Source organism: Pyrgilauda ruficollis, unplaced genomic scaffold (assembly GCF_017590135.1).
Source record: "Pyrgilauda ruficollis isolate IOZ18807 unplaced genomic scaffold, ASM1759013v1 scaffold257, whole genome shotgun sequence".
In the NCBI taxonomy this organism is placed as follows: domain Eukaryota; kingdom Metazoa; phylum Chordata; class Aves; order Passeriformes; family Passeridae; genus Pyrgilauda; species Pyrgilauda ruficollis.
The window spans coordinates 193,848-206,391 of record NW_024523900.1 but is presented as its reverse complement, the minus strand read 5'-3'; the positions used below and the strand labels follow the sequence as shown (position 1 = coordinate 206,391).

The following is a 12,544-nucleotide window of genomic DNA, read 5'->3' as shown; positions in this document are numbered from 1 at the left end:
GCCTTAAAACACAATGCACAGAGCTCCATTATTAAGCTTAGAACTTCTTAACATCTCACTACATATACTTTTCTGCAGCTGAGGGTGTTATTCTAGACAAGCGTTAATACACAGACCATTGTTCCATTTGTCCTTATTTGTCTACTTCTTGCATAATTTTTCTGCTGACAAATCTTATGGGTACTGCTTAGCTCTAATCACAGTTCTGCTGTCTCTGAGGCCTGCCTTCTGCAGCTTTCCCAAACCCTCTGATGTTATCGATTCCCACATAATTAACAGTCACAAGGCCTCTCATCACCTAATATTACAAGTGAATTATGAAAAGGAAAATCAGAAAACAAACTACTTTTCTGGATTTCTCAACTATTTAGAGCATAAACAGTTTCACTTTTTTTTGCATACTCTACATTTACTTTCATGTTAAACTTTCAATAGTTTTTTAATGTCAGTGATATTTCTAAAGGCAACGGCCAACCTACTCTGCTCTATAAAGGAAACAAACAAAAAACCCACAGAGCAACCCTTCAATGCAACTTATTGCTTTTTGAAAACCTAGCCAGCTACCTTCCCTTGCCAAAATAGACTCACTGAACTGAGCCACCTGAGCTGCTAATTTTGTACTGCTACTCTGCATTTCTAAGTTACTTCTAATCATGGGAAGTGCTTTAGCAATCCTGTCTTGCATTTAAACTTTGTAGACAAATTCACAATTAGTGAAAATTTAATCTATTCCAGAAAATGCAATGTTGCAAAAAGAACAAACTACAAAGAGTTAAAAAAAGACACAATGACTCATGCATAATACCATTAAGAGTTTGTCTTAAGCAAGCTAAAAATTGGTGAGCTCAGTGCTCAAAATACAGTTCAGAACACTTTACAGATATAACAAACTAAGGTATAATTAAGATGAACTTTCAATATACCAAGACAAGGAAGGAAAAGAAATCAAAAGTTAACTCTGAAGCAGTTGACAGCACACAGAAGAAAAATTCCCAATAATTTTTTTGCTTCAAACTATCCAAATAAATAAAACAGGCTTATGCCATCATAAAGTTTATTCCCAGAATCCAAATCAAGGCTCCAAATCATGCACATCAACCTCAGTTGTCCTGAAACTCCATAAAATAAAGCACATCTACTTCACAGTCAAGGTATATTAATGTGCCAGTATTCTTCTTTTCCAAACATTACTGACACATCATTATCTGAATATGAACAATTTCTCAATTTAGAACACCATTTCAGTACTAGACTTATGTAAGCTAATGCCATTTTTGAAAAATAATTAAATACTGAAAAATATTTTGAAAAAATATTTTTTATAAACCATTTTTGAAAAAAATTGGAAATCAAAAATAATGCTTATATTACATACTTACAGAGTCATACTCTTCCTCCTCTTCTTCCCCATGGTCATAGAAGTGCTCATAATCTGTAGATCTGGCTGAATCCAATAATCCTTCTCCATCTTCTCCACCCACAAAGAATCTGGGAGGATCATTTTCTGTTGCATTAACAGACATGGTTACAAGACCTATAGAAATCTATGTAAAAATTGCAGGCACTCTGGCAGCTGAGATCCTGGGCATGTTTTCTATCGACACGGGAACACCGAAGTCCCCTGCTCTCTGATGTTGCTTGTGCAGTGTTGCCACTATGATTGCGTTGTTTACCAGGCACTGTTTAACTTGTTATCATCTGCTCATTACTCATCAGAGTTGCAGCTCCAAGAAACCCACAGTGCACAGCTGCTTCCCTGAGATGGTATTGTAGGTTTTTAACCTACAAGAAATAGACAAAAAAAAAAAAAAAAGAAAAGACACACTTGATAAGGGGAGAAAAAGTGTTTGGACAATTATGTACCTCTGAGCAAAGCATCAGAAAAAAAACAGTGTGTACCACACACAGTCTACACTTTTAGATGTATGTTTAGAGCATGAGTAACAGTTTCAAAATTACTATCAAACTACTGATGCATAAATTCTAGAAACAGAACATATAACGCACAGAAGTAAAAGCAGGCACATGCGTTTTTTTTCTTAACTTCAGAAGGCTTAAATGGAAAGTATATATTTTACATGAAACACACAACAAAAATATTCTCCAATAGTTAAAATATTTAACTCACTATCAAATGACAATTGCAAACAGACAGTAGTCTGTGCTACTGTCTGTGCTAGTCAAAAACATAAAGCTGACATTAGGACTATTAAAAAAAAATCTAGTCTTAAAACTCAAGTGAATCTTTTCTGTGAAAACAGAATGCGATAGCTTGCAACAAAGTGCTGCCTTATTTTCACTGTGAAAAATTAAAAATTACAGAGATGGACCAGCACTGCCTTCTGACAAAAGGACTTCTAACCACTAACGTAGCAGTGAACACATATTATACCCTTTTAACCTGTCATGTGAAAATAAAATATTGGCAAAATAATTTGAATACAGAAATAGACCCACTTAGATTAGGCATCTGTTATTTTAACAAGGTAACTGATGCTGTGAGATATATGGCTTTATAGGATTATTTATAACGTATCACTACTACTTGTAAAATTAACAAGCAATTACTTTACAAGCAGTTTAGAAGCTCATCTGATCCAAGGGTTAGGTTGTTCACCTGTACAGCATTACGCAAGTGCCATTCAATAGTGATGTCTCAGCAGAACTGAATTTGTTTTTAAATATCAGTGAAAATTACTTTGGCTGTCCCATGAACTAAGTGAAGCAATAATAAATTCCCACTAGTGGTCAACCATGAAGGGGGATGGCAAGCAAAACAAAAGTTGCCCAGAAAGAATCTGTCCTAATTGACAGGCTAGGTGTGGGTGAACAATGCTGTCTCAGTTTTGGAGACAAGTTTCAGGAGAAAATGTCCTGGAATGAGCATTTCCTCTAAAGAGAGGAAGTCCTTCAAGAACTCCCTTTTCTTCTGCCAATGAGAGAAATTGATACCAGTGGGTGAAAGTGAAAAAACCTCAAAAGACCTGCTTATTAACAACAACAACAAAAGAACCAAACTAAAAACACGCAAACAAACAAAAAAGGCATTGGGGTGCCTTAAGACATAGAAAAGGATTGAATAAATGCTAAAAACGAATTTCCAGAAACCTATTCTCCACACACCCAGACACCCACCCACAGCAGAAGAAAAAAGCTCAGAAAAACACACAGGGGAAAAAAAAAAATACTGAGGCTGATTGTGTGCCCCGGAATAAAACGGCAGCTGGTCCCTTTTGTCTCGGGGAAGGGGAAGAGGAGATCACACAGCGGCCTGGAGCAGAGCAGATGGGAAAGCTGTGGAATTTCTGGCATGGGTCTCTTCCTTGCAGCAGCCAAAGTTGATGGATTTTAATGTCCTTTCGCATTTTGGTTCAGCTCCTCTTAGCTCTCGGGTTCAGGGTGGTCCTTCTGGCTCCCCAAACAGGCCGAAAGGAAAAACAAGCCAAGCCAAAAACAGTTCAAGAAAACAAAAAACCAAAAAGCCGGTTGAGAAGATTCCCAGTACAGCCTCCACGCTACAGGAAGGGAAGGGAAGTTCCGGGAAGGAAAGGGAAGTTCCAGGAAAGGAAGCAAAAGGAAGTTCCGGGAAGGGAAGTTCCGGGAAGGGAAGTTCCGGGAAGGGAAGGGAAGTTCCGGGAAGGGAAGTTCAGGGAAGTTCAGGGAAGGGAAGTTCAGGGAAGTTCAGGGAAGGGAAGTTCAGGGAAGGGAAGGGAAGGGAAGGGCCTTCTTGCTGCAAGCCAGCAAAAAAACCCTAAAAACCTAATGCAACAAAAGAACAATGCAATGTCCCCGGTCCACCCAACTTTCCAGAACACACTGGAGAGAGAGAGAGAGATTGAACGGAGCCCATGCCCAGTGTTCACAGGCTCTAGCCCTGCTCCCTCATTCATCTTAAACATACTCCAGACATTTCTGGGCATAAAGCAGATGATCAAGGAATAAAATATCATCATAAAATCACCCAAGACAAATACAAAAACTTTTGACCCAGAAGCTGAAACTGAGCTCTGAGCATAAGGAACCTGGGCTCATAGAAGAGGATTAAAAAGATTTATTTAAATGCATTTGCTATGTATGTGTTGTTCTTCAATTCTGCTACCAAAATTACTTTCCCTTAGAATGTGGAACTGCAGCTGTTTGCCTTTCAAGCAATAAGAACAAGAAGAATTTCAAACCCCTAATTCATCTGACTGTCACAAGAGTTAGAAATTGGGTGTTCAGGTAAATTAATCCTATTTATGACATGGTAAAGAAAGAGAGCTTTACAAATCTTATTTCTAGCAAGCATCAGAAAGGCAGAGGTTATTGCCAACATGTACTGGCAACTAACACAGAATTTTATAAAGGTATTAAACCAAAAAAAGACACCCCTCAAAAAACCACTGATGAAGCAAAAAAATTAAGTTCCTTTTGTATCACCTTCCATCCTATACCCAAAATCTGTAGATTGGTTATCAATTTCTTAACAGCTTTCTAAAACTCAGGAAAATTAAAGAAGAGCAATGACTTGAAACAAATAAGTTGAAGGTCTTAAGATTTTTAGAACTTCTTTTCCCTACCTATTCCTGTAGTACACTTTGTGAGAGCAGCAGAACTTATGAAGTTTGTGTATAACTGGTGACTGGTTATTTCATGGGGATATCTGACACTAACCAAATCTCGCTAGCCCAAAAGGATTACTTCTCAAAGCAAGTAAAACTGACACAAATAGACTGAAGGGAAAGAGCAACATATTTGTCTACAAAGATACTACCTGAAACACTTACTTCCCCAACAGTCCTATCTGAAAACTCACTGTTCTGCTACCTTCCTCATTCAAGAATCTGGAGACTGTTGGTGTTATAAATGCAAAGTACATTGCAGTAGGGTTTCATGTGCAGAAAAGAGACTTTGAACAGCCACATAGTTCTCTTGAAATTAACAGATTATTTTCTCCAAGATTAACATTGTTCACCCATTTGAAGGCAAATGAATAAATTGTCACTCCATGCTACTGTCACTAGGCCCCACAGTTGTCACACCATTTGTAAAAGCAACACTGAAGGCTACAGATCAGAAAAGGATACTGACATTTTTCAGGCTTATAAACTACTGCATGAACTCACTGAATTGCATATAAACTGGCATTCCGACTGCTGATGGTTGCTAGTTTAGCTCCCTGACAGAAGATACTGTAAGCTGCTGTCATTACCATAAATTTGTGTCAGGACATATTTAATAAATTATCTATTTTTTAAAATTAATGCTTTCAGAGATAGGAATTAAAATTATTTCCCCCCATATCCTACAACAAAAATTGAGGTATCCCCTTCTTTCTTGTGGTATTTAAAATAAAAATAAATCAAGAAAAGGGACAAGCAAAGAGAACTACTAAGTGACTGCAACTACAGTGAAGAACTTACACAAGTCTCCCAAACACCATCTACAGTTATCTGACATCAAAAATGCAGTAACATCACGCTTGAGTTAACTCATGGTTCTCTAGCTGTATGCCAAGGAGAAATAATAAATGGCAGAGCAAGAAGATGGAGCTGTCTTCTTCCTGCTTCAGAAGTACTATTAGTGCTGACCAAAGAAGCTTCAAGTACATGGTGCCCTATGCAGAATTCCATCCTGCTGCCCCTTGAGCATGTAAGAGTCTCCCCAGCACCATTTTTCTGTATTAAGAAGTGAGCAGCAGCAGCAATATAAGGGCAGAGATACTTTATGTTAGATCTTCATTATCCTCATTAAACAGTGAATGTTAGACAATTATGTACTCAGCCATGAACAACTGCACTGTAAGCAAGACAAAACCCAAAGCTTTGTGCTGGAACATATACTGACCTATTTCCAAAGAGATAGCATCAATAACATCCAGACAACCATCTCCCACTGTGCTATGATATCTCCAGGTCAAATTAACTTCACTATGCTCTGTTTAAACCTCACATGTTACACAAGGCTTCTCTTTCACAGCTTACGGATTAAAAAATGTTCATTTTTTTGAGACACGTACTGGTGTTCTTAAAAAGACTTTCAACCAAATGTGTGGCCTGTCTGCAACATGATATGTCTATGGCTAAAACCATTAAAAAAAAAAAAATCCCAAAAAGGGATAAGAAACCATTCTAAATATATAAAATCAGAGAGTTTGATAGCCTGTGCCCTGCATTCCAAGTTCTGTGTTAACTCCAGTGGTGCTCTACAATTTTTCTTCTAATGGCACATCTCTCAATTTCTATAAGAATATTCTTGTCATAGGAATTCCACAGAATATTTTGAAAGAATAAGCCAAGACCTAGTCCTCACTGTGTTTACAGATTTATCCACAGTTTTCCTGACCCCATTCCACATGTTTTAGGAGCTCAGGAATCCAGCCTCGGTGTTTCTCATATTTATTTAGACCATAATAAATATTACTATTCCAGTAACTTTCAGCAACAAATAAGCTCAATGCAGCAGCAGTTGTCTGAGCAGTTATGAAAAAGTGGCTCAAAGCTTCGACACTCACATTTTGAATACTAATAAGAACGTATACAACTCCTGTACAAACAGAAGCATTTCACCAGATTGTCTTCTCTGCAGCCATCAGAAGAACAAATATACAATTTCTATACTACACACTAATGGAACAAAACTATAGTAAAACTGCTTCTTATCTGTTATCTCAAGAAAAAAAGACAACACATCATACATTAAATAGCTACAAAATATTTTTAAATTACCAACCACTCAGGAAAACAACTTTTTAAAATGCCATTATATCAAAACAGTTTACATTGTGGAATTTACAAACAAGTAACAAAGAATCCTAAGTCGTGCTCATCTGCTACATGATTCTGCACATATATATTCATAATAGTAATGGAACAGACCACTGCCCTGTGCTCTACCTCCATACTGCTCCTTTTTGTCCTGGTTTAGGACAAATTTGGGAGAAAACCTCCAAAGGGGTTCCTCTAGAAAGCAAATTCAAGCGGCCCTTCCTCAAAATGGTTCGGGAAAAGATTTCTTTGGAGAAAATAGAAAAAACTGTTTATTTAACAGGCAAAGCATTCACAAGCACACACACAAAAAAAAGAATATTAAACAATAAAACCTCTTGCCACTCTGAAGAGATGACAAACTCAGAAAGTCCCTCGGTGGGCTGTTTCTGCATTTTCAGTCCAGAGCAGGTTTAAACAGGTCCAAAGAAAAAGAAAAACCACATTCCAGGGAACTTCTCTGCCTTAGCTAGCTAAAAACTAACTAAAAAGCAAAGGAAAGCTCTGTTCCACTGTCTGTCCATCCACAGACAACACAGTCCAGGAGCAGGAATGTGGAGGAAGGAGTTCAGTGTCTAAAAACAAACTGCACACTTCTTCTCTTTCCCCCTTCACTCTCAGAACCAATCTTAAAGGTGCAAAATGGCCTAAATAGACAAATGGGAATATGAGCATCATAAAGTCATCCCAGGACACTTTTAAAGTTTCACTTTTTTCACGCTGTAGGCATATTCCAACTGCATCCCTTATCAGCTTCCAGCAATTTAACTTACATCATTAAACCACAAATAGTGTTAATAGCAATTTTTCAGATAGTCTCAAGTTGACAAAAGGTTTTCAGTATTTTCCTGCTAGAACCACTATAGTTAATATTTTCATTAACAGTACATTTAGCAGCAAAAATGTTTGCCTTACTCCTACTGAGGCATTTTACCGGTTTCAAAACTCAAATTCTGCAATATGATTTACAGTGTAAGAAACCACCAAAGACAGACAGTTTGTTGGGTTGCTGGTGACGCAAGAAAGAAAGCATAAGGAGGAAACAAAGTGGAAGCAGAGGACAGACAGGAAGAACACAGGACCAGTAGAGTCTGATAGCTGAGAACACCAAGCACTGCAATCCCAAGAGCTCTTTGTGCATCTGTGACACGTTTCTACAGATGATTCAAAAAAAGCTGATAATACTTCAAACTTAACTGTGAGACTTTAGAACTACTAACAAGAACCCATATTCAACAACAGCATTTTTTCAGGTCTGACAAACAACCAGGAAGAGAGAAGAGACAGGACAGTCAAAAAGTAGAAAAAGAGGGAAAGGATGCCAAACACATAAACTGCTGAAGACAATGCTGCCAGTAAATATGTGACTTGTTTATTGCTGTACCTTACACAGCAAGAGATACATATTCTCTCCAATTTAAAACTGAACAGAATTCAAACAAAAAAATTCTCCTGTGTCACGTAATTATAAAAAAAATTAACGTTTACATACAGATGTTGTTCTGTTCCCTGCATGCATCCTGTGAGGTGCTCAGCAGTAGCTGTCAGCACATTAATCTGAGATGGACTAAATCTGAAAAAGATTTATTGAACAGCTCTATCCCAGTATCTCTTAAACACAAAGAATGTTATAGTTACTGCCTGATAATTTTCACACAATAACAAAACCTCAAACCCAAACAACCTAAACAAACAACCAACCAAACCCCAACAAAGAAAAATCCACAAAGAAACAAATCAAACAATAATCACAAAAATTCAAGGGGATATAAGGAATTCAAATAAGTACTGGAATTTATAAGGTACAACTATAGTATATGAAGCTGAGAAAAACCTTTGTCTCTCTCCAGCAAAAACTAACTTCAATAGCCTTACTAAGTTTATCATCACCTTCAGTAACTCAGCCCTGGTCAGTAACATTAGGCAAGAAACTCCACTGATGTGCAAAAAGCAGACAAGAAATAGGCTAAAAAAACATAACAAAGAAAAAAAGAGTATTACAAAGACTACATTACACAGCTTTACAAGAACTAAGTCACCTGCTCCAATCTTGCACCAAACAAATACTGAGCTCTAGATTTCACAATATGCTAACACATTCCCTAATCATGACAAGAATCTTGAGAAAAGATGAAAAGTAGCCTTTATTTGTTGCTTTTAACCAGATGCTGATACTGCCTACAAGCGAAGCACAGCTCTCAGGCTGCCACATGAAAAAATCTATGCAAATGACAAGATCAAAAAATAGATCTATGCAAATGACAACTGTAAACATGTTAAATTCTTTCTGTCTGTGGGAGCACTGCAGATATTTTTTACAATGTTCAAGAAGAATTACTATATAGCAGTTTACGCATTACTCCACCAGAAAAATTACAGCAATTCCCATTCTAAAAGAGACTATCCACCTTCCAGTTTCACTGTACTGAAACCTGAAAAAAGCCTTCTTAAGAATAAAAGGAGTCTTCATTGCCAGGTAAGTGCCTGCACTGGGATTCCCTGGTAAGGTTCTGGTGGCCTGCAGGGGTGGTTTCTGTGAAAGAAACCAGAAGCTGTCCCCATGTCGGACACAGCCAGTTCCAGTTAGCTCCAAGATGGAGCTGCTGCTGCCCAAAGTTGAGCCCCTTGGCCATGCTGGTGATGTCTCTGATAAAAGGTAATTAGGAAAGGGTGAGAGGGGTGACAATAACAGCTGAGAGGGGTGACAATAACTGAGAGAAACAACACCGCAGACCCCAAAGTCATTGAGGAAGGACACGTAGGAAGTGCTCCAGGCACTTAGAGATTCCCCGACAGCCCACTGCAAAGCAGGCTGTGCCCCTGTTGGCCCGTGGAGGTCCACAGTGGAGCAGAGATCTACCTGCAGCCCACAGGGAACCCCACATTGGGAGGTGGTAGATGTAGCCCACAGAGAGTCTGTACTAGGCCACCTTGCAGGAGCTGTGGCCCATGGAGCAGACACATGGACAGGAATGCTGTTCCAGGATGGAGCCCTCTTTTACTTTGGGGATCATATTAAGTGCTCAAGTGGTTCTTTATGGATTAATAAATTAATATATTAGAGAAGTTATGTAAAAAATGTGTAATTTTATATTAAAGCATCATAGAATGGTTTTGGTTCGAAGGGTCCCCCCAAAGATCACTTGGTTCCAAACCCCTACCATGGGCAGGGAACTTTCCACTAGATCAAATTGCTCCAAGCTTGATCCAACCTGGCCTTGAAGATATCCAGGGATGGGGCATCCACTTCTCTGGATAATCTGTGCCAGTACCTCACCACCCACTCAGAAAAGAATTTCAAAATATTTAATCTAAATCTCTCACTCCTCATCCTGAAAGTAATTTCTCCTGGTCCTATCACTACAGACCTTTGTAAATAGTCCCCCTCCAGCTTTCTTGCAGTCAGTCTCCTTTTACTTACTGGAAGGTGCTCATAGAGGGCCACTAAATTTGTCAAATTTGCCTTAGTGAAGTCACATTGGTTGTCATCCATCACCTTCTTATCCTCCAAGTGCCCCAGGAGGATCTGCTCCATGATTCTGCTTAGTAAACACCTAGTGGCCAGTGAATGTGTTTTCTGGGGAAAAAAACTATGCACTGTTACTCATACTCCATCTTCAGCAGTAATGTCCACATGCAGATGTTTTTACCCACACACTTTTCAGCTTGGTGGTTAGGACACACTTCTGATTAACAGAAAACAGGGAGTTGAAACCTCTGATACAGGACAGAACAGAGATAATATTTGTCCTGTTCCACTAAACTGTTCTAACCACTAGGCTACTATAATCCTTCCACTTTCTCTCTTCACCACTAAGTGGGTTTTTGTTTTTTGTTTGTTTGTTGTTAATGTGGCCTCTGGATTGCTTTTTACAAGAGAGGGAATCAGCATTGCTGATTCAGTATTCCAAGCAGAAGACAGGTCCTTAGTCTGCCAAATCTCACCAATGAGAAACTTCCAAGCACCCACTCTCATGCATCAGGAATCTAGAAATACCTACATTACTGGCATTTCTTACTGGAAACAACTCTGCTCAGGAGTACCTAACATTGCTTAAAACTCTGTATAGCTAAGCTAGCTAACAAGCTTCAGTTGCCTAAGTCTTTTTCCAGGGACCCTTATTATTTTCCAAGAGTACTGGATGTTTGTACAAAAAAATATTTGTATCAAAAGTAATATTCAATCTGATCCTCTGTATTACAGTATCTCAGTAACAGAAAACTGAGAAGAGCCATGTAAGCCATGAGTCTGTTAAGAGGCCAGCTTTGCAGCAAGGAAATACATGCCTTCTAGGTTGTTCAATAAGATTTCTAGTCTTAAAGCACAACTGTTCCTGTTTTCAAACAGTAACTACCTGGCTGATTTCCCCATGTCTGCCTTTTCTCCCAGTAATTATATAGTTAGTTAGGCAAAGTATTTTCAGCAATTTTGAATTACCAAATCTAACGTGAAATAACTTCAATGGGTCTTTTCCTGACCAAGTTCTTTGCTTGCAGAACTTATTTTTCCCTAACAGTTCATCCGGAAGAAGAGGAACTTTTCAGCACAAGTAAACTCTGAGTTTTATCTTCAAATATTGCAGTATCACAGGCATATTTCAACTCTCTGGTTGAAACTGCAAAATAAATCATTACTATCCTTTAACAGAAGTGTTAAAAAAGCCTTAGAAGTCTAGAAAAACCCATCTAGTAAATATCATTCTCTTATCTTCCACACAGAAAAGCAGTGCTATTTTAAACTGGCACACTACACAAACTGGTATCTGCCATGTGTTTTATGTGTCTCCTGCATAGCCACAGAATGGACAACCTTCACATTCATTAACCTTCAAGCTCCTTTCTAAATCAAACTCTGTCAAACATGTCACATAAAGTTATTTAAATTTGAGACAAGTTTGAATGTTTCAGGAAGGCTGGCTTCCAAAATTTTAAAAATTCCACTCACAGATGTCAAAACAGCTTCTCCAGATTCTCACAAAGAACTTTAATTCAACTTTGTAGAGATGAGAGATTTTGCAAAACAAAACAAAACAAAACAAAACAAAAAAAAAACAAAAAACCAAAAAAACAACCTGTACCCAAGTTCATTTGGCTCAGCCTCTGGAGGCTTGATCTATTCTAATCACAACTGCCATTCTTTCATCCATAGAAAGAATAAGACAATGAAAACAAGCCAGTAAGTATAGAAATTCGAATTTCTCACATATTGAACCATAAGAGGCATATTACATCACCATATGCCACAAAAAGTTTTAAATAGCAAGAATAATTTTGTTACTGATTGAATCAAAACTTGTTCACCAAGACAAAGATGTATTCAATAAGAATTTTGATACTCCAAGTAAAAAAACAACCGCCTTGGCTTGTTACTTTGAGTACAAAGATGATACATAAGGGATGCAGAAAAGTTGGAAAGATACAGGCTAAACAGAGAGAGGGAAATAGCGCTTAAAAAGACTGACACGACAATGCAGAAACACTGTTACAAACAGCTGTAAAGGTACACAGTAGCAGAAGTAGTTTGTATGAGAAAGAAAACTACCTATTTCCTTGTGGTTATGATAGAGCTATCCCCCAGTCTTCCTGCTTGTGACTAACTACAGGAAAACAATGGAAGTGCCAAACCCCCAGCATTTTCAAACTAGCCAATACTCTATAAAGTTCCCACGTTCTGGAAAACACCACGAAAACAAAGATAAAGGTAACACAGGACATGCAGTCTTTACGCCTCTCTAATCTCTGCTCCTGACACTTAATCAATTCTCAGCTTCGCGGCTTCTGCTGCTGCTTCCCCCCCC

At 38.2% G+C, this 12,544-nt stretch overlaps 1 protein-coding gene across 20 annotated transcripts in view; it reads right to left on the bottom strand.

The window, feature by feature from the left end:
* PPIP5K2 (diphosphoinositol pentakisphosphate kinase 2) overlaps positions 1 to 12,544 on the bottom strand; it is a 49,222-nt gene that overhangs the window by 35,928 nt on the left and 750 nt on the right. For 19 of the 20 annotated variants that reach the window (XR_005955430.1, XR_005955433.1, XR_005955428.1 and 16 more), the window contains exon 2: positions 1,380 to 1,782. Coding sequence is in view for 11 of the 20 variants with exons in the window: in XM_041471111.1 (XP_041327045.1) it covers positions 1,380 to 1,523 (144 nt within the window). In the remaining 9 variants the exon portion in view is untranslated. Of the gene's footprint in view, positions 1 to 1,379; positions 1,783 to 3,135; positions 3,398 to 12,544 lie in introns of those variants that run through there. The other variant, XM_041471113.1, reaches the window with a different exon arrangement.